The sequence below is a fragment of the Marmota flaviventris genome, chromosome 17 (assembly GCF_047511675.1).
Source record: "Marmota flaviventris isolate mMarFla1 chromosome 17, mMarFla1.hap1, whole genome shotgun sequence".
Taxonomy (NCBI): Eukaryota; Metazoa; Chordata; class Mammalia; order Rodentia; family Sciuridae; genus Marmota; species Marmota flaviventris.
Window position 1 is genome coordinate 60,820,268 of NC_092514.1, and position 21,902 is coordinate 60,842,169.

Genomic DNA, 21,902 nt, shown 5'->3' on the forward strand with positions numbered 1-21,902 from the left:
GGTTCCTGCAGGAATAGCCACTGCGTTCCTTACCACCACACCCCCAAGTTCATTACCGACTTCCGGCGACCTGCGCTGTGCTCACAGGCACATGGTCTGGTCTTGAAGACAAACATCAATCAGTACAGGCCACCGGATAAGGGATGCTCTGGGATGGGGGTGGAGGGGGTTGGAGGAGCTGTCACAGCAAGTCATTTTAGCGGGTTCTCCCGAGAAGAACAGGTGTTTGTCAGGATGGCGAGGGGTGGGCAAAGAGAATAAGGGTTGGAGGTAAAGAAAGAGGAAGCGCAATAAGATGGAAGATGCCGAGTGCAAACAAGGGGGTGTGAGCGACAGGATCAGTGTGTGACGCGCCAGGTCGGGTAGCACGTTGAAATTGGTACTGGAGTTCGAATTTATAGCCCGGTCAACCCGGGAAGATGTGATACCTACTGCGCTAACGCACAGGTCACCCTGGCCCGTATTTACAACGTTGGGTTAGCTGGTGCGACACCAGGGAAGGCAGCCGGAAGCTCCTCCGGTGATGAAGGCGAGGGGAGGGGGTGCTCCTAACAGGGACCCGCAAGTCCGGGTACCCTAGTCTCTGCGAAGCGGCGGCTTTGGGCGGAACCATTCTCCGGAGATGGAAAGGGGAGGAGAAATCCTTCACTATGAACCCAAACCAGCGGAACCCGCGGGAAACACACCCAACTCTTTCCCTCTCTCTTTCTTTACGCAATCCCTCTATTTCTCCACCACTTGTTTCTTTCCTGCGCGATTCGGAGTCCCGGGCACCACTAGTTGCTCCTTGGCTACCCCCTCCTCCAATCGTGGTACAGCCCGGGGGCGCCCGCTCCGGGCACAGGTTATAAAGGCTCGGCTGCGGCAGCGGACTGCGGACTCAAGATGCGCCCCAAAGAGCAGGGACAGGGATGCGCCGGGGATGGGCCGGGGTCCGGTTCCGGGTCCGGTTCCGGGGACCCAGCAACAGTTACCCCGGCTCCCCCGCCGGTAGCCAGTCCTACTCCAGAGCCCGAGCCCGCCCCCACGCAGGCACCGGCGACTGGACAGGGGACAGGTTCCCGAGCAGCCTCAGGATCCCAATCCGGATCTCGCCCGGCCTCCCAGGCTGGAGCCAAGACGGGAGCCCAGCGCCCATCTGGCCAGTCCGTGCCTGACAACTCGGATGCGCCGTGGACCCGCTTTATATTCCAAGGGCCCTATGGTCCCAAGGCCACTGGCCTGGGGACTGGAAAGGCGGCGAGCATCTGGAAGACACCTGCCGCCTACATTGGCAGGCGTCCTGGGGTGTCCGGCCCTGCGCGCGCCGCATTCATTCGAGAACTGGAAGAAGGTAACCTGGGTCCCTGAGATCCCGGAGCGGGTGGGACTAGGACAGCTCCAGGGAGGAGGGGGTTCTGTCGGTACCTCTCTGGTACTGTCTCATCCCTCCATCATCCCCGCGATGTCACTTTCTTCGATGCCTGTCTGGTCGCCCCTTCGCCATCTCCCATCTCTGTGGGTCTCTGGTTTTTGTCAGTGCGTCAGGTCCAGGGCCAGCGCTCTTCCCCGCCCCCTCTTCGCGCCTGTTGCTGCGGCAGATCTGCGCACTCTCAGTGCCCCCTCCCCGTCTACCGCAGTGCCAGCAGAGGGGCGGGGGCTGCGGGAGGGCGCTGCCGGGCGCGCTCTGAGCTTGCGCTGGCCCGCGGGGCTCTCCGGGGGTGGAGAGGTGGGCGGGCGGAGCGGAGCTGGAGCTTCGGCCACTTCTAGGCTGCCAGGGTCCTGGTTGCGCCTTCCTCCGCCGGGGGAGTGGGCGGGGCCTTGGGCTTCTGCTCCTCCTCTTTCTCCCACCTTTTTCTGGGCTAGGGCAGCCGTCTGCATTGGTTCTAGAGGCTTAGGTGCCTCTGAATCAGTGCTGGAGAAGTCTCCTCATCCTCCCTTCTGCACGCGCAACAGGTGTGGGGTGGGTGACTGAGTATTTTTATGACCCAGGAGGCTCTGGTGAGCTGGCTAAGCTGCCTGCTGGGTAAGGGGTGATGAGTCAGTCTTTTGGGGGCAGGAAGGGAGCTCCATCTTCTCACTCCATGACCCTGGGTGTTGAGGGGAGCAGTGAGCTGTGGGTAGCATATGCTACATTCCTGACATGGTGGGGCTTTCTCGCCCCATCCCCACCTTTTGCAGCGCTCTGTCCTAACCTACCTCCAGTCAAGAAGATCACCCAAGAAGATATCAAAGTGATGTTATATTTGCTGGAGGAGGTGGGTACCACTTTCCCCACCCAAAGCCAGCTCCAGACCTTAGCCTGGTGCCCATTTTAATTTTACCCTGTGTGTGGTATGGTTCTGGGTCTTGTCTGTTTCCTGCCTGCCCACCCTTGGGGGACGGTCAAGCTGAAGGTCCCTCTCCTGGAAGGCATGTAGCTTGGGCCTCTTTTTTTCATAAGGAAAAACTGAGTCAGGCCCCACAGGAGATTAACGGTACTCTCTGGTTTGGTACCTGGAGAACTAGGGGATGGGAATGGTTTCTCCTAGTGGCCTAGCCTCCTGCTGATCCCTTTGTACCCCTAACTTCTTCCAACTGTCTTCTGGGAGGGCCCAGAAACTGGGAAGGTATACCCTATGGGTGGTGGTCCCTCTGCAGAGAGAGCGGGACCTGAATACGGCAGCTCGCATTGGCCAGTCTCTGGTGAAACAGAACAGTGTTTTGATGGAGGAGAACAGCAAGCTGGAAGCCATGCTGGGCTCGGCCAGGGAGGAGGTAACTGGCAGGGGAGGAGGGGGTGGGGGTTGTTCTACACCCTTCTCATGTCAGCACCTGCTTCTGTGTGTGCCTGTCTACTCCCTGACCCTTGGCTCCTGTCCTCCTGCCAGATTTTACACCTCAGACACCAGGTGAACTTGCGGGATGACCTCCTTCAGCTCTATTCAGACTCTGAGGATGAGGATGAGGATGAAGAAGAGGAGGAGGAAGAAGAGAATGAAGAAGAGGAACATGAAGGAGAGGAAGAGCGAAAGCATGATCATCCCTATGATGCCCGCAAGCCGTGAGCATCTCGCCCTTGCACCTGGGCGTTCCTTCCCTTTTCTGAGCCTCTTGGTTCCTTGGTAAAGGGGATCACAGGCAGCGTATCTGCTAGCGGGGTTGCTGGGATTACTGAGACCACATTCTTAGCCCTGGTGTGTAAAGCCCTGGATGAGATGGAAACTGGGAACTCCACTCCTTTGTGTCCTGACTCCCATTGCTCTCTCCCCAGGACCCCTCAGGAGGAGTCCCGGCACCACTGCCCACAGCTAGAAGCCCTGCAGAAGAAGCTGAGGATGCTGGAGGAGGAGAATGACCAGCTGAGAGAGGAGGTGAAGACCTGGGAGGAGGGCAGGCCCTGGGCAGTGGGTGATGATGGCCCTGCCCCTTCCTCTCTCCCTCCCTCCAGGCCTCTCAACTGGACACCCTGGAGGATGAGGAGCAGATGCTCATCCTGGAATGTGTGGAGCAGTTTTGTACGTGATTTTGTAACTCCGGTAGGGGGCTGTCTTAAGGAGTGGAGGGAAGAAGCTGGGATTTGGAGTGTGGAGACCTGAGTTCAAATCCTAGTTCTGGGACTTCGTAGCTGTGTAAGCTTGGACAAGTTCCTTGATCTCTCAGAACCTTCATCTTTAGAATGGGGATTAATGATTCCATCCCACTGCCCAGGCTGATCTCCCCAGGGTTTATGAAAATCAAGAAAGCAACACCTGAGGATGTGCTTTGTGCAAATTGTAGAGTGTACCAAAGCTACACGGCTACTTGAAGCCTGTTTCCTTTGTTATTTAGGGGAGCAAGGAGGGAGCCAGGAGCTGCCAGAGGCCAGGCACCCAGGGCTGAGCTAGTTCAGAGTCATGTGTGGGTGGGTGGGTGGGTGGGTGGCATGCTGGTGTCATTCTATGTACTATATTTATGCAGATGAGCAGGCCCAGTGTTTGTTCCCGAGGAGCTCAAGTCTGGTCCCTGAGATATAAAGACAATAGCTGTCCTCTCACCCCAAGCCTGGCCTTCCTTCTCTCAGGGTTTCACAACTTCCCGAGTGACCCCTTGGGTCCCCAAGTTTTGTTGCTTTTACCTCCCTATGAATCTCAAGTCTCTTTCCTCCCTGAGATTCTGGTTATATCTATCCCAGGACACTCGTGCCCTTCTAGGCCCTTCTGCATACAGTCCAAATGAGTTTTCTTGAGTTTCAGGGATTGAACCCAGGGGTGCTTAACCAATGAGGCCTATTACTACTACTACTACTACTATTATTATTATTATTATTTTGAGACAGGGTCTTGCTAAGTTGCTTAGGGCCTCACTCAACTGCTGAGGTTGGCTTTGAACTTGCAATCCTCCTGCCTCAGTTTCCTGAGCTGGCCCAAATGAGTTTTCCAAAATCTGACCACATCAGCCCTCTGCCTAAAACCCCCAAAAAGCTTCCTACTGGACAAAGGATAGCCCCACTGCCCTGAACACACCCCTCCACTGTCTGATGATTGGTTCTGAGCCTTTCCACTTTCCACTTGGACTTGTTTCTTCTTTTCTTTTCCTGGTGGAGCCCTACCTGCTCTGTGGTCTAAGAGTGGTTCTTTCTTCCCAGAACCTTTCCCAGACCTTGCAAGGCTCGGTGGGGTGCACAGCTAAGCCCTCTCCCATGTGCCCTTGACATTGCCTCTGTTGTAGCCCCTATTATGCATTATTATGAGTTCTTTTCCCCAACTGTCTCCCCAATAGACTTGAGCTCAGTGTGGGCTGGGACCAGATCTTGTCGACCATGTACCCTGGTGTCCCTGTCACTGTCATAAACATTTATTGACAAGACCTGAGTGAGGAACACCAAGCCCTGTAGGACCCTTTGGCCCTCCAGGGGGGTTGAGGGGCGGGGACAGACAGGCACAAGGGAGCTGGGGCTGACCTGAACCCCGTCCCTAGCCGAGGCCAGCCAGCAGATGGCCGAGCTGTCAGAGGTGCTGGTGCTCAGACTGGAGAACTATGAACGGCAGCAGAAGGAGATTACCCAGCTGCAGGCCCAGATCGCGAAGCTGCAGCAGCGCTGCCAGTCGGTGGGTTGGAGTGTGGGGAGCTCCCCAACCTGTCCAGGCCATGGGACCCTAGCCTCCTTCTCCCTGCCCCCGCCTCATGGCCTCCACCAGGCCCAACATCTCTGTGTGGGTGTTGGTGGAGATGCCAGAGAACTGCTCATCATGCCCACTCACTGTCCAAGGAGGGGATCACGGCCCTCTCAGAGACTCTCCCAGGCCGCATGAGTCCCCTACCTTATATGTCAAGGGCTGCCAAACCCTCCCTGATGTGCCTGGTAGAGTGGGGTGGGGTGCATGTGCCTGGCATGGGGAGACCTTGGTGGGGCTCACGGGCTCTGGGTTCTTGCAGTATGGGGCTGAGACTGAGAAGCTGCAGCATCAGCTGGCCTCGGAGAAGGGAGTCCATGTGCACCCCCAGGAAGAGGTGAGGTGCCCCATTCTCTTGCCTACCCTTGAGAGCCCCTGGCCTTAAGCAGAGACCTAAAGCCCTTGGCAGCTGCCTGGCTCTCCTAAGAAGACCAGCAGCTTTCAGGCAGGGACCGGGTCTTGTCATTTTCTGCTCCCTTCCTTTCTGACCCAACTGGCAGGTCACTTGAGGTCTGGGTGGAGCAGGGTGCAAGGACCTGCCCAGGGTCACCCTGTGTGCTGCTCTTTGGGTCTGGAACCTAGGCCTCATGCCTCTTGGCCTTAGAGTCCCAACACAGCCTCTGGTTGGGCTCCCAACTGCAGGACCTGCGGGAGAAGTATGTGGACTGCGGGGGCGTACTGTTTGAGCGCCCGGAGGAGGTGAAGACCCTCCGCCAACATGCTGTGGCACCCCCTGGCTCTGTCACCCACTATGCGTACACTGTGCCTCTGGTGAGGACCCTCCTCGACTCTGTATCCGACTACCTCCATGTGCCCTGTGTCTCTGCTCTCAGTCCCTTTCTGTGTCTGAGTGTGGATAGGGGCCCTGGGGGTTGTCTCCTGCCAATGTACCTTGTCTCCACTGTAGGGGGCAATTCCAAATCTCCCACAGACCCTGGCTGAGGAGCTCAGAACATCTCTAAGGAGGATCATTTCGGACCCTGCGTATTTTATGGGCAGGTGTGTTGCTGGGACCCTGGACCCTGGCCTGGCCGTGCTCACCCTGCTTACCCAGTGGGTGAACTTTCCTGTATTGGGAGGGGTTGGCCCGCACGCTCTGCCCTGGCATGCTTCCCATGGTGCCCCCTGCCTCCCTGTGCCACCCAGCCCCCTCTGTTGACATAGTCTGAGATGCATCATTTGTCCCTGGGATTTTTTGGCGTGATTGGGCCCCAGGGACTTTGCAGTTTCAGCTCCATTGCCTCAGTATGCTGAAGGTCCTTTTCTCTGTTAAGGAATTATGGGATGCCAGCACGGGAAACGTCCAACCTGGGGTAAGCTGGCCATCTCCCATCATCTTATCTGTCAGTCAGCAGCCAGGTAGCCACATGCAGCTGCTTCTGTGACCCTAGGACTCTAGGGAAGGCCCTGTTCTCTGGGCCCACTGGACTGAGAGTTGTTCTGGGAAGGAGTTGCTCCCTTTTCCTTCAAGTCTTGTCCCTTAGGTGGCTTGAACTTGCAATCCTCCTGCCTCAGTTTCCTGAGATTACAGGTGTGCGCTACTTAAGGCTGCTCTAAGTGGGGACCAAGGCCTTCCCTTCATCTGACCAGGAACTGAGAGGCAAATGACCTGGGATAGAACCATTGGGGACTCAGTCTTTTTACCATGAGTCCTTGGGCAAGTTACTTGACCTGTCTGAGCCTTTCTACAATGGATTTGTTCCTATGGCAACTAGCTGGGGGGTGGGCTGTGAATATCCCTGCTGGTCACTTCCTTGCAGCAGGGTAGGGGATATAGGAGAAGTTGGGACCAATGCAGAGTTGGCGGCTTTTCTTCTGGGGCAAGGGCTGGGTGTGTGAATCCTTGAAGCTAGTTCCCAGCTCCCCTCTTCTCTGGCTGGGACAGACCTTGGGAGGGACCCTCAGTTTCTGTGCAGGCCAGGGCAGGGTCAGGAGAGCTCGTAGAGGAGCGGGGTGGTCCTGCTGGTTGGACTTTGCTCCTCGGCCCCTTCGGTGGGAGAGTCCGGGGGGAGTGGAGGAGAGGCCAGTGGCATATGGAACTATGTCACTGTCTCCCTGCCCAGATATGACCCCCGCTACAGGGAGGAGCGAAAGCAGGAGCAGGAATTCGAGGCTGAGCAGGGCTTGATGCCTGCGGAGAATCTCATGCCACCTGAAGATTTTGAGCCTGCAGAGGAGTTGGTGCCTGAAGAGGAGCTGGGGGCCACAGAGGAGGTGGGACCAGCTGAGGAAGGACTGTCAGAAGATGCTGAGTTAGTGTCTGAGGACACTGAGGCCTGGGAGGAGGTGGAGCCTGAGGTGGATGAGGCCACACGGATGAATGTGGTGACCTCAGCCCTGGAGGCCAGTGGCCTGGGCCCTTCTCGCCTGGACATGAAGTATGTCCTCCAGCAACTAGCCAACTGGCAAGATGCCCATTACAGGCGGCAGCTGAGGCAGAAGATGCGCCAGAAAGAGGAGCTCTCCCGCGACGGCCTCCCTCCGACCAGCCGGACCAGCTGCAGATCATCCAGCCGATGAGAGGGGAGGGTAGGCAAGCCTCCAAGTGCTCACTTACCCCATCCTGACCCCACCCAGCGTGCTGATTTGCATGGACTCTGCATATCATTTGCATAGGTACCTCAGGTCCCCCTCAAGGGGAACTGTGGTCCCGATGCTCGTTTTGTGGAATCTGCTTAGAAGTCCAGCTTTCCACCCACTTTTCTCCTGCGGGCTGGACTGGGTGTCAGGGCTGGGACTGTGTCCCCCAGTGCTCCTCAGCTTCCTATCTGCCCACCCCTCCCCAACCCTCGGCCCTACCCACTCTGTCCCCAGGGCTCCCCAACCCTGCAGCAGTAGCCCCGGTTGCCCACCCAGGACTGGAGGCTGGAGGAGGACAGGGCCAGCCACCCTCCCAGGGGCTGGGAGGAAAAGGGGCCTTTGGGGCCACTGAGGCAGGCCATTGATATGAAGGCCTTCAGTAGCCAGGGCCACAATTGGAGAAGTCCCCTGGGTGAGTCTGGAGGTGGACTAGTTTACCTGCAGGGTGGTGGGTGAGTCAGGGTCTCCTCTCCCCAGCTAGAAACCCCACATTTGGGGAGCTGGACCTGCTGAGCGAGGGGCTTCTGGGCCCACCTGTAAGGAGTTCTCAGAGAGATGAAAGGTGGCATGTGACACTCAGCACATGGGACCCTGCGTTAGCTCCTTCAATCCTCACACCCCTGTAGGCAGGTCTTATTGCCTCTCATTTGTTAGGTGAGGAAACTGAGGTTCAGAGAACTAAAGTCACTTGTTCAAGGTCATGCAGCTAGGAGTCAATCTGAGCCTGCTCCCTACTGTGGGCATCGGGGATCTGAGCTAACTTCACTACATACAGCATCTTTCCTGGTCCATCCCTCCCCACAGAGGAGGTCCTGGTGCCCCACTTGGCCAGGTGGGTCAACCCAGTTTATAACTTGTTGGCAGACTTCCTTCTATCTGGTCTGTCACCCCTCTGATGGCCCTTTGGTCACCAGTAGGCAGAATACGATCGGCCTCAGCAGGGCCACTGTGTAGAGTCATGCAGCTTGTAAACTGAATCATGACTTCTGTGACTGTGTGACTCTCTGTGGTGGCTTTCTGTCTTCTTCTGATACAGCCGGCCAGCCCCTACCTGCTGCCCATGCCAGGCCGGTGGGGGTCAGGCCCTCGGTCACATTCTCTCCCTTCTCTCCCAGGCTTTGCTCTTTCCCAGCAGCCTGCAGAGGCCCCTCCTTCCATTGCCTGGCCAAGTCCCACCCACCCCAGGCCCTCCTTCCCCTTTCAAAATGGGATTCCATGTCTGTCACCAGCCTACCGAGCCTTGTTCTGGGACAGGCTGAAGGAACCCCAGCCCTTGTTCTGTGGCTGGTACAAAAGCCACAAAAGCTGGGCCTGGATCATATGGTGGCCCCAGGGGTGAAGGAAGACCAGAGGGAGGCCGGCCCCCTGCCAGACCCAGCTCTGAGATAGGTGGGACTGAGTTGGAGTGGGGGACTCGGATCCCAGTTGTGAGAGCACCCTCCTAACAGGTTGCTCTAAATCCTTTGACCCCCGAATTAAAGGTGGCCCCCAGTTCTTATTGACTTTTAGGGACCTGGCTCTCTTCCCCTGTTCTTCATCCTTTCTTCTCCGTCTTTATTACTGTGTGTAACCGGAAGTGTGCCTGTGTGTGGGTGGGTGAGGGGTCCCTCTACCCAGTGATGTGTCACCCCTGCCCCGCCACCACCTGTGTAGCCTGTGAGTGTCCAGACTCCCTGCCCAAGGCCCAGTGCCTCCCTCCTGCCGTCCTCCCCCAGTGCCCCTTGTTTCTTCGTTCTAGTTGTTCTGCCCTTTCCCACCCCTTTGCTCGTAAACAGCTGGGGTCTGGGGCTCAGGACCCCTGTGAGTGCCTGCCCCGCCTCCCACAGCGCTTCTCAGTCTCGTTGCTTGTCAGCCTGTGTTCGTGCCGGTGCAGGAAATAAAGGACCTGTGTGCTACCTGACCAGCCTCCTGTCTTCTTTCTCAGGGAGCGTGGTATGCGTGTGTATGTGTGCATCTGTGTGTGTGCGCGCGAGCACGTGTGCACCATTTGAAGGAGTAAATTGTGGAGAGAGGACGAACTCTAACACTGAGTGACATGCCCAGGACTTTCATTAAATACAATGACATACCAACAACCCAGGTGGCATGGGGGGATGTGATAAACATTTGTCAATTGGTGAAACTGAGGCCTACGCAAGTTCGGTGACCTCCCAAGCCAGGGTCTAAACAGCTGATGATGTGCTGGGGTTGAACCCCATCCTTGGAGCCCATGCTTGGGCAGACCACCTTCTCTGGTCCTTTCTGATCCAGGGACTTTGCCCTTGTACCCTGGCTAGGTAAAGTGGGTGAGTCACTTTCTGTTTTAGGCTGAGGTCCCCCAGAAGCAGACCTGGAGAACCAAATAAGTAGCTCATTTGGAAGTTGATCCCAGGAAGTACTCTTTGGGGGAGCAGGGAAGTGAGAATAGGAGGAAACGAATGAAAGGGGGTTATATAGGCAACGACATTCGGGACTCCCTGGAACTTGAGGAGGAAGTATGACCTTTCACAATTCAAAATTGAGACATGTGAACCAGTTTATGTCAAATGCAGAATCTTGTCAGGAATAGTCGAAAGAGGATTGCAAGGCCAGCCTCAGCACTTGGCCACTTACTGAAGCTCTCAGCAATTTAGTGAGACCCTGTCTTAAATAAATAAATAAGGCTGTGCTTGTTAGCTGTTGGCATTTGGGACACACAGATGTAGAGTCCATCTGTTATCCCACTGAGGATAACGGGGACATGCCTCCTTCAGCTCCCACTCATCACTGGTCAAGGGCTGCCCCTGCGGCATTAGCATTGCCACTGGCTGTGCTCCTGCAGCCGTGAGGGAAGAGCTCTTGACAGGGAGTGCCTGGTGCGTAGGAGGACCTGGCCAGCGTGTGCTGCAATGGGGAGTGCCCAGCCAGGGTGTGGGCACTGACAGTGTCTGCTACAGTCCAGTTCTTTTATCACTATGTGAACTTGAGCTCCATGTGGACTTTACTGTGGCCTGGCATTGCTTCTTTAAGATGGTGCCTGGCCGGGCACGGTGGCATACGCCTGTAATCCCAGTGGCTAGGGAGTCTGAGACAGGAGGATTACAAGTTCAAAGCCAGCCTCAGAAAAAGTAAGGTGTTAAGCAACTCAGTTAGACCCTGTCTCTAAATAAAATACAAAATAGGGCTGGGGATGTGGCTCAGTGGACAAGTGCCCCCGAGTGCAATCCCCAGTACTAGGCCTCTTTCTTAGCAGTAGAAGCTACAAGTTTGCCCTAGACCACTGAGTCCATAAAAACGTCACCAAGATTCCTGAATAGTAACAGAGTTTATGCTCCTACTTTTTGTATACATGTGTCTTACCAGGGTCACCAGGGTACTTGCCACTTCCTGTTCACTAGGTATGATAAACATGGTGACATCAATTTGTGAACTGCTGTAAGACTCTGCAGATGTTTAGATGATCAAAGTTCTTTGGGACTATATTATGACAGAGAGTTAGGAAGGTGAACATGAATTCAGGCAAGACCTTGAATATGTACTGTTGTCTCTTCCAACTAAATGAGAGCTCCTTTCTTCCTAATAAGAATTGAAAATAGATTTTCATCAGGTCATACCATGTATCAAGTTTGTGCTTATCTGTTCTAGTGGAGATGCCACCATTGCCACAGCTGCTGTGGCCACAATTCTTTTTTTTTTTTTTTTTTTGGTACCAGGGATTGAACTCAGGGGCACTAAATCATTGAGCCACATCCCCAACCTATTTTGTATTTTATTTAGAGACAGGGTCTCAATGAGTTGCTCAGTGCCTTGCTTTTTGCTGAGGCTGGCTGTGAACTCCTAATCCTCTTGTCTCAGCCTCCTTAGTCACTAGGATTATAGGCATGTTATTTCTTATGGTACTGGGAATTGAACCCAGGGACACTATACCACTGAGTTACATTCTCGGCCCTTTTTTATTTTGGAACAGGGTCTGGCTCAGTTGCTGAAGCTAGCCTGGAACTTGAGATTCTCTTGTCTCAGCCTCCAGAGTAGCTGTGATTACATGTGTGGACCACTGCGCCCAGCCAAGTGTCTGGTTTAGTCACTTATTTTTTGTGGTACTGGTGATTGAACCCAGGGCCATACATATGAAAGGCAAGTGCTCTGCCACTGAGCTACATTCCCAGCCCAAGGTTTTGTTTTTAAGCCACACAATTTGTGGTCTTTTATGGCACAGTTCTAGCAAATTAATACAGTATGGCCGGGTACAGTGGCACATGCCTATAATCCCAGCAACTCAGGCAGCTGAGACAGGAGGATCATGAATTAAAAGCCAGCCTCAGCAAAAGCAAGGCACTAAGCAACTCAGTGAGACCCTGTCTCTAAATAAAATACAAAACAGGGTTGGGATGTGGCTCAGTGATCGAGTGGTTGAGTGCCCCTGAGTTCAATCCACAGTACTCCCCCCTGCAAAAAAAAAAAATAATAATAATACAGGACAAATTAATATTCTCTAATGCTTTATGTTTTTCTCATTATGCACATGCTAAGACCCTAGTTTTTTTGGTTTAGAAGCTCCAAAAGAAGCAGGGTCAGATTTTTTTTTCTTGTACCAGAGATTTAACCCAGGGATGCTTAACCACTGAACCACATCCCCAGCCCTTTTATATTTTTTATTTTGAGGCAGTGTCCTGCTAAGTTGCTTTGGGCTTAACTAAAATGCTGAGGCTGGTTTTGAACTTTCGATCTTCCTGCCTTAGCCTCCGGAGCCTCTGAGATTACAAGCATGCTTCACTGCACCTGGCACAGGGTCAGATCTTGAAGAGAAGCATCATCTTATGAAGTATCTGCTTCTGGGAGGCTTTTGCATGGTCTCCAGTGAAGGGGAAGCTGTTCTCCCTTGGTGAAGTACAGGCTTTTCTTCTAGTCCTGAGGGTTCAGAAAAATCTGGGAGTTCAAGGTTGTTGAGGATATCTCCTAAAATATCCCACCCAAGGTCTCATGGTCCCATTTCTTTTGTTCTTTAGCAGAGGAGACTTGCTGGGATTCTTATTTAAGCCTCATTTATTACTTTGCATTCTTACAATCAGATCTTGGGCTTGTTTTTCAGTCTTGTCTTCTCTTTGCTACCGTGGAAACCATTGGACTTTCACAACATATCTTGAGTTGATAGTGGCTGACATGGTTTCTTCCTCAAGGGATTCTCTGATGGTTAACAATAGCCAACCAGCTCCAGAGTTTAGGTTGTAATGGTCGCGGCTCCTATCTCTCAATTGCTGGAGAAATCACCTATGTTTGCGCTTCCCTTTCTACCTGCATCCCGTTCCTAATGAGGGGTTATAGCTCAATGGTAAGTGCTTGCCTAGCATTCATGAAGCCCTGGGTTAGATCCCCAACATTACCCGCACATACAAATAGTGATATTCCAGTATTCCAAGGATTATCAGCACCTCATTTCATACCAACAATGGGGGTTGGCAGTTGAAGAATCAATTTCACAGTCCCATTATGAGGGTCTACCTCCTACAACTCCTAAAATCCCTTCTGGTACCAACTATCTTAGGACAAGTTTCCCCAGAAGCAGACTTGGAGACAAGGAGTCAAGTGAATGCCATTTGTTTGGGTGCGTTCCAGGGAACACCAGTGGGAACACAATGATGCGAGACAGGGAAGGAAGGAAAGCAATGAAGGATATCACTGAACAAGTTACTGCTCTGGGTAACTGGGGCTCATCTTGTTGGGAAACCCTGGGAGACAGAGTGGAATATACTTTTCCCATCCAGGGACTTGGGGAACTGGAGTAGTCACCCTATAACTCTCATCTGACATTACCTGAGAAGTGTTCATGGAAAATTTAATTCCTCATCATTTTCAACCTGTCTTGCGCTTGGACTGAGAGTAAGCTCTGAAGGAAACTGGAGTATACACCCAAGATATGCCTCATTGGCATAAGGGTTATTTTGAGCTGAAGGCAATTGAGAAGTTCAAGAAGTTCAAGGCATTTGAGAAGCAGCAGCTATAAGAAAAGTGGCACGGCTGGCACCCCGTCCCCCTCCATCTGCCTAAAAGCAGGACATAAACTTTCAAAGATGTCTCTTCTTCCCACTCTACCAAGAAGGGCAAAAGTTAATAGCTGGAGACAATTTAGACCCTTTTCAACCTGGAGATGGCACCAGAATGATCTGCAGAACAAGCTTGTCTAACCTTTATCTACCATTCGTTTCCTATCTATTTGCTTTCCCTCCACAGCTTGCTACTCTTGGAAGCCCCAAAACACTTTCCTTTATCTTGGCATTTCTTGACAGACCTAATGTTCTTTGTTGAAGATGTCATACGGACCCAAATTCTGAGCCACGTTTTTGAGTTACTCATCTCTGGATACTCCATGTGTTAAGTGTGCAATACACCTGCTGGTAAATTTTCTTTCTTTTTTTTAAAAAATTTTTTTTAGTTGTGGATGGACACAATACCTTTATTTTATTTGTTTATTTTCATGTGGTCCTGGGGATTGAACCCAGTGCCTCATACATGCTAGGCAAGCACTCTACCACTGAGCCATAACCCCAGCCCCAATAAATTTGCTTTCTTTTCTTGTGTAATTTTTTTTTTTTAATTAGAGTCCAACCGTGACTATTGTGGATAGAGGGCTTTGTTTCCTTCCCCTCCAGTCCTCAGGAGAGTAGCTGTGCCTGTGGTGGGATGCGGCTGATAAGCACTAGAACAGTGGAGACAGCAGGTGAGGGATGATCAGGTGTGCCAGTCACTCACCTGTCAATCTGGCAAATATTTATTTGGTTCCCCTAGGTTTTATTCATTTAAAAATTTTTCTTCTTTTCTTACTTTCTTTCTCTTTTTATCTCTTCCTTCCTTTCTTTTCTTTCCTTGTTCTTTTTCCTTTTGTGTGTATGTGTGGCACTGGGGATTGAACCCAGGAGTGCCCTACCATTGAGCTATATCCCCAGCCTGTTTTATTTTTTTTATTTTGAGACAGGGTCTCAGTAAGAGTCCCAGGCTGGCCTTGAACTATCGATCCTCCTGCCTCAGCTGCCCTGTGATGACAGGCACGCATCATCACACCCTGCTCTTCCTCTATTTTCAGCACTAGGAATACAGCAAAGAAGAGACACACGTGGTCGCCATTCTCCAAATTTTCTGCCTAGCTGAGGAGGCAGATGATAAACTGATAAAACACCAACTGCAGATTGTGACATATGTTCTCAAGAAAATGTTATGTTGTGAGCTGAGCATGGTGGCACACACCTGTAATCCCAGCAGCTCAAGAGGATGAAGCAGGAGGATTGCAAATTCAAAGTCAGCCTCAGCAATTTAGCAAGGCCCTAAGTAACTTAGCAAGACTGTCTCTCAAAGAGAGTGTATGTCCTGCTTTTAGGCAGATGGAGGGTGCGGGGTGCCAGGGAACTTTTCTTATTTATTTATCCTCAAAATAAAATAAAAAGGGCTGTGGATGTGGCTCAGTGTTTAAGCACCCCTGGGTTCAATCTCTAGTACCAAAAAAAAAAAAAAAAAAGGGTTCTGTTGTGATGGAGTAACAAAGGGTGAGGAGCAGAAGGAGCAGGTCTCTCAGGAAGAGGCATTTCAACCAAGGATTCAAGGAGAAGAGGGGAACCTGCTGTATGTGTGTCTGGGGTAGAACATTCCAAGCATAGGTCAGAGGAAGGAGCATGGTGTGTTTGAGTAAGGCGAGGAAGACACAGGCATCCGCAGGGGGAGGGGGGTGGTAGGAGTATTTCTTAGAGCTTCAACAAAAGTTGAGGTTTCAGGGCTGGGGCTGGGGCTCAGTGGAGAGCGTTTGCCTAGCATGTGTGAGGCATGGGGTTTGATTCTCAGCACCGCATATAAATAAACAAAATAAAAGTCTATTGACAACTAAAAAATATTTAAAAAAAAGAGTTTAGATTCCATTCTAGGTGCAAAGGCAGGCTTAGAAGATTAAAACTGAGAGTGACACAATTGGATTTATCTTTATTTTTTGCAGTACTGAGGATTGAAACCAGGGGCACTCTTCCACTGAGCTACCTCCCCAGCCCTTTTTAAAAAATTTGAATATTGTGACAGGATCTCACTAAGTTTCCCAGGCTGAACTTGAACTTGCAAACTTTCTGCCTCAGGCTTCTGAATTTGATTTATCTCTTGAAAACATTACTCTGGCTGAAAACCTCACCACTTACTCTCTTACCCACCCAGATAGATTATTATTATTATTTTTTTAATATATATATATATTTTTAGTTGTGGATGAAACTTTGTTTATTTTTATGTGGTGCTTAGAATCGAACCCAGTGCCTCACAGGCTAGGTAAGTGCTCTACCACTGAGCCACAAGCCCAGCCCGGCCACCCAGATAGATTCTTGTTCAGTGCTGTGCTCTGGGAGAAGAGTTAGCCTTGGTCCATTGTCCTAGGGGTTGCTCGGTGTCCCTGTTCCTAGGCAGAGCTTAACTCTCCTTGATGCCTCAATGCTGTCCCCAGCTGAGTCCCCCTTCCCAGCCTCACATCATTTGACACAATCCAGTATCCATTTGAAGCTAGTTTATTCTGATTTGCTTTTTAGAGGATGGGGCTATGGTGGGGCGGGAGGTGGCGGAGCTCTGAAGCTTGGTTCTAGGGACGCTGGTCCCCTTCCTCAGCACTGCGGCGGCCGAAGTCCATCCACCCATATGCTGCTTCTTCTTCCTCCATCCATGGCCCCTGCTTCTTGGACAGGTCTGAGGAAGCAATAGGAGGTGAAAATGAGGGAAAGACACCTATCCTCCAGGAACTGAGGTCAGGGCTAGTATGGGGGGACCTTACAGTCACTTTGGTCGGCAGCTCTTACCTGCCACAAGGTGTGGGGGCCCCCGGGGCCCTAGCTGCCTTCGGTCCAGCCACTGTGGCTCCAGGCCTTTATTGGTCACTGGACCCAAGGGCGCATCCTGCAGCTGGGAGCGGGGCTTCCAAGAAGCTTCAGAGAAGGCAGCCAGAGCCAGCACCAAAACCAGCGCATATACACACAGTCGCTGCATCTTGTCTGCAAAGGGGAGAAGGTCCAGGTTTCAGGGTGTCCCTTCTCAGGCCCAGCAACAGGAAGTCAGATCACATGGGCTCCAGGTTAGGGCTCCCACCTGCCGCAGGCCTGTGACTCCCTGTGGGTTGAAGCTGTATCTCGGGTTCCTCTCTCCAGTTCCTGCCAGCTCTGCCCAGCACCCCAGGCCTGGCCTTTCCTCCTTACCTGCTTCCCTCAGAGAAATTCAGGCCCTAGAGCAGTGGTTCCCAGACTGCTCTGTGGGATCCGAGGCCCTGTTCATGGCTGTGTAGATGTTTAAATTTTGTAATTTAAAGTAAACTTTTAAATATTAACACCAAGGAGCATACACACTCAGGAGTCTTACCACATACAGTCACTTTGGAGATCACCAGAATGGTGGGCAGGTCTCACTGTGTTTGTGTGGCCCTTGGAGGAAGGGGCCTGCTGCCTTGTTTGATTAGCTGAGGAATATCCTGTGACTGTACTAAAGTGCTTGGGAAAAATTAAGCTGTTACCACTTGCAACTAAGTTCCATGGTGGATCAAGTTTGGGGAAACCTTAATACAGAACTAAATGGGATGCCCCGAACACAAGAGCCAAAGGCTCATCAGTTCTCTGCATTCAGTATTTTTGTGTTCTTTCGTCCTCGTTATTCTGATTGGCTCTATCAAAGTAAATGATAGAAACTTTCTCCTGTAAAGAAAAACCTTTGTGGGCTGGGGTTGTGGCTCAGTGGTAGAGCGCTCGCCCGGCATGCACGAGGCACTGGGTTTGATCCTCAGCACCACATAGATGTAAAATAAAGATATTGTGTCTACCTAAAAAATTTAAGAATAAATATTTAAAAAAAACCCCATTGTATTAATAAGATACATCTTTTCCCCCTCTTTGTTACTGGGGATTGATCCCAGGGTGCTTTATTTACTAAGCTACATCCCCAGCTGTTTTTTATTTATTTATTTATTTTTGAGATTGGTTATCTTGCTAAGTTGCTTAGGGACCTGCTATGTTGTTAAGGCTGGTTTTGAACTTGCAATCCGCCTTTCCTCAACCTCCTGAGTCACTGAGATCATTGACATGTGCCCCCATGCCTGGCTAAAATGCTACTTTCAATGTTTTTTCATAATGAGGTTCTCTGGTTAGGTTTCCTTTGGGAGAAAAAAGAATTGGCTGCTACAGAAAGAGAAGTTGAAGAATCGGTGACCTAGAGCTACACTGTCCAATGGAAGCGGCACATTTAACCAATCGGTAGCTGCTAGCCACAATTAATTAACAAAATAAAATAATACATAATAACAAAATAAAATAATACATAATAACAAAATAAAATAATACATAACAATAATATAATTAAATTTAAATGCACTTTATAGAAAAATCCCTCCCTTAGCAGAGTATGTGGGAGCATGCCTGCAGTCCCAGATACTGAGGAGGCTGAGCTAGGAGGGCTGCTTGAGCCCCTGAGTTTGAGACCAGCCGGGCTGAAAAAACAAAACTATTCCTCCCTCAAACTAGCCACATGTTAAGAGCACACGTGGCTCATGGCTGCCATCAATATGGCAGTCCAAAGCAGTGCTGATGCAGAACATTTCCATCATCATGGAAAGTTCTTTGGGGCAGTGCTGGTCTAGGAGAGAGGTAGAGATGGGATCCAGGAGTGAGGAGTTCCAGTTCCAGTCCTGCCTAATCATTTGAAGGACTTTGAGCAAGTCAGATTTCCCTCCCAGGCCTCGGTTTCCTCATCTGAATGACAGGAGAGTAGCCCTTGTCCTCCTCACCTCCCTGTGCTGGGAAGAGTGTCAGGAAAGAGGGCCAGCAGGGTCCTGGCTGGAGCACAAAGGCAGGTGGAAGACAAAGGCTGGGAATGCCAGGGTTGTCCTAGAGCTGAGACCTAATTATTTTCTGGGCTAAGGGTTGGGTCCCATCCTGGAGACACCAAGGTGTGAGCCCCAGGCTCTGGCCAGTGGCCTGGTACCTTGATGGTGAGGGACTTGTCAACACTGTCTCCCACTCTCCCCTCCCCTCGGGGTTTTCTCACCTGCAGAGCTGGGAGGCGGGTGGTGCAGTAGCCGGGTCAGCTCTCTGCTCTTCTTGATGCTCCAGGCCTGCCTTATAAAGCCCTCAAAGTCCCTCCCAAACCCTCCTCTGGCATGAGGCCAGCCTCCCCACAGCAAGAGAAATGGGCATGGGGAACCTGCCACCTCTGCCCCACCCTGTCACGAAGTCTTAGTCAGTCATCTGGGGTTTGGGGAACGGAAGGGGGGGAAGCTCATTAGCTGGGCACATGGGGCAGGCAAGTGACAGGGACATGCTCCCCAGGTCAGGAGTGGTGGCTCCCACCATATCCTTGGGGTCAGAGACCTGGTACTCTTCTCTTACACTATATTCCTTGGGTGGGGGTAGGCAAGGGGAATGAACCCTGTGACCTTAGGTTCAGAGGAAGCCTATTTCTCCATATACTGATGTTTGATGGCCAGGGAGTGTGTGAGTGAGGAGTGGTATATCGATCCCTGTCCCCTCCACCAGCCTCTGCAAACAGGACGTGTTGTAGTTATCAGGAGCAATGGGCCGTGGGTTGATGGCCTCGCTCCTTCTGCAGAGTGGCTTACGTCCTGGTTGCCTCTGAAACCTTTCATCCTCCCCTGACCAGGGAAAACCTGGCATCTCTCTTCCCCTTACGCCATCTACTTCCCTAGAACCACTCCCCAGCTCCAGCCTCTTGCAAACCCTCTACCCAGAGTCTGAGGAGGGTCCTTCATTTCAAGCCCCCCTGGTTTTGCTTTTACAGGGAGATAGTAATCTGCATGAAGCATTCACAGCTTTGCAATGTAAAAACACACCTCAAAACTGGACCAGTGGGGCATGCCTGCAATCCCAGTGACTCAGGAGGCTGAGGTAGAAGGCTCCCAAGGCCAGCCTCAGCAATTTAGTGAGATCCTCAGTAATTCAGGAAGACCCTGACTTAAAAAATAAAAAGGGCTGGGGATGTGGCTCAGTGGTAAAGCATCCCTGGGTTCAATTACAGAACCCCTCCTTCAAAAAAAAAAAAAAAATCTTAGAAGATTAGCAAACAGGGCCAGGTGCAGTGGCGCACGCCTGTAATTCCAGCTGCTTGGGAGGCCGAGACAGGAGGATTGGAGTTCAAAGCCAACCTCAGCAACAGTGAGGCACTAAGCAACTCAGTGAGATCCTGTTTCTAATAAAATACAAAATTGTGCTAGGGATGTGGCTCAATGGTTGAGTGCCCCTGAGTTTAATCCCTGGTACCCACTCCCCCCAAAAAAAGATTAGCAAACAGACTAAGGCATTTGCCAAAGATGTCCCAAAACACAAAATGGCACACTTGTTGACTTATTTGGTCAATTGCTACCTGGACATGGTTTGGATGGATGTAGCGAGCTCTAGGCTATTATTTTATTTTTCCATAGTTGGAACCAGACATTTGCTCTTGTTCATGCGTCATCAGCATCCCCCCCTCCACTTCTGAGGGGGAGTTCTGATGCGCCTCGGGTCTTGGATAAGGGCAGTGGTACCCACGCTTGCAGCCAGGCTTGTTGAGAATTAATGGGTAATGAAGGATGCAGGCTGTGAGGTGTCCATGGCAACCAGTGGCCAAATGTTCTAGTGAATAACCACTCTAATTCAGAGCAGGACACGGTGACTCAGCAGAGGGAATAAATGAAAAATGACAAAAAACAGCACAGGCATTGGTGATAATTAATTGAATCACAGAATCTCAGAGATGGAAGTACTTTGAGAGGGTTTGGGGGAAAGGGTAGAGCGGGAGCCGCTCTGTTTATATCCTGAGGGGATGGAGACGGTGTTGCCGTGGTAACAGGAAATTACCAGCGTTCAGTACAGCCCAGGTTGTCCAGGCTGGTTTCTGGTGGTGGACAGGGTTACGGCCCCCTGGATTGTTCTTCCCCAGGTACTTACAGGAGGTCGGCAAGTTCCCCGAATAGATGAGATGCCTGTCTCCCATTCGGCACCCATTCATGCCGGGTGTCACCGTGGGCACTGTCAGGCTTGCAGGAGTGGGGTCATCTTCAGAGAGGTGAGAGACGGCCCTCATCCCAGGAGCCCACAGTCATGGAAACTGCGTGTTCTCCTCACAGGGGCACCTGGTCTGATGGAAGGGAAAGGGTCTCCTTGTCCTTCCCTTTTCCAGCTTGTTGAGCTTTGGATAAATCTCTCCGCTGAGCTGTTTTCTCCTCCAGGAAATGAGGGGAATGATTTGGGATGGGTCTTGTGATGTACATAAAGCCCTCAACTCAGTGTCCAGAACATCTTGGGAATTTCATTCATTTGGCATCATCAAGACCCCTTGTCCTGTTGGGGGTCTCAGAGATACCCACTCACAAAATCCACTTTCTCTCTCTAAATTGAAGATCAGGTGCCAAATCCTAGGCCCCAATCCCACATCCTCCCTGTCAACCTGCCCCAGTCATCACAATGACAAGGTCGCATGTGAGTCAGTGACCAGCCCTCTGCATGAATGAATGCAGTTCCTCTTCACCATGGTCCTGGGGTATATGGGCTTGTGTGACTCCTTTCTACAGACGAAGAAACTGAGGCTCAGACAGGCGAAGCAATCCCCATTCTGAGTTCACACACCGAAAAGGAGAGCTGGGCCTGAAATCCAGGGCTGTGTGAGGTGTGTCCAGGCAGAATGATGGTCTTCCCATGTCCACATCCCAATTCCTGGAACTTGTGAATATGTGACATTCCATGGCAGAGGGACTTTGCAGATATAATTAAGGTTACGTGTTTTAAAATAGAGAGATCATCCTGGATTATCTGACTGGGCCCAATTTAATCATGCAGTCTTAAAAAGCAGAGAAATTTCCCCAGCTACAGATGGAAGAGATGTGGCCATAGCACATGTGAGGTCATGGGTTCAATCTCCAGCACCCCAAAAACAACAATAAAATGTCTGATGTCACTGAAGGACAATCAGAAAGATCTTAAGTTATGAGAAGGACTCCCGTGCAGTTGCTGATTAGAACGTAGTGGCAGGACACTCAGGTGGCCTTAGGGAGCTCAGAGAGGCCCTCTGCAGACAGCCAGCAAGGAACTGGAAAGTCAGGCCCACAAACACCAAGAACTGAATTCGGCCAACAATCTGGATGAGCTTGGAAATAGATTTACCCCTGGCGCCTCCAAAAGGACTCCATCTTCCCCACCCCTTGATTTGGGCCTTGTCAGAACCAGGGAGCCACAGTTTACCTGGACTTCTGCCTCCAGAACT

General features: G+C 51.5%; 2 protein-coding genes across 2 annotated transcripts; one reads left to right on the plus strand and one right to left on the minus strand.

Annotated features, from left to right (window-relative positions):
• Positions 1 to 885: 885 nt before the first annotated feature.
• Positions 886 to 9,594, plus strand: Hap1 (huntingtin associated protein 1). Its single transcript, XM_027947294.3, has 12 exons — positions 886 to 1,333; positions 2,161 to 2,237; positions 2,620 to 2,736; positions 2,850 to 3,022; positions 3,233 to 3,332; positions 3,410 to 3,476; positions 4,918 to 5,048; positions 5,377 to 5,451; positions 5,757 to 5,885; positions 6,022 to 6,113; positions 6,389 to 6,427; positions 7,178 to 9,594. The coding sequence occupies exons 1-12, from the start codon at positions 886 to 888 to the stop codon at positions 7,632 to 7,634; spliced, it is 1,905 nt and encodes a 634-aa protein (XP_027803095.2). The 3' UTR covers positions 7,635 to 9,594.
• Positions 9,595 to 16,164: 6,570 nt separating this feature from the next.
• On the minus strand, positions 16,165 to 16,785 carry Gast (gastrin). The gene is made up of 2 exons (XM_027947032.2): positions 16,466 to 16,785; positions 16,165 to 16,355 (listed from the first exon to the last, which is right to left on the minus strand). Exons 1-2 carry the CDS (start codon positions 16,650 to 16,652, stop codon positions 16,252 to 16,254), a joined length of 291 nt encoding a protein of 96 aa, XP_027802833.2. The 5' UTR covers positions 16,653 to 16,785; the 3' UTR covers positions 16,165 to 16,251.
• Positions 16,786 to 21,902: the final 5,117 nt, after the last annotated feature.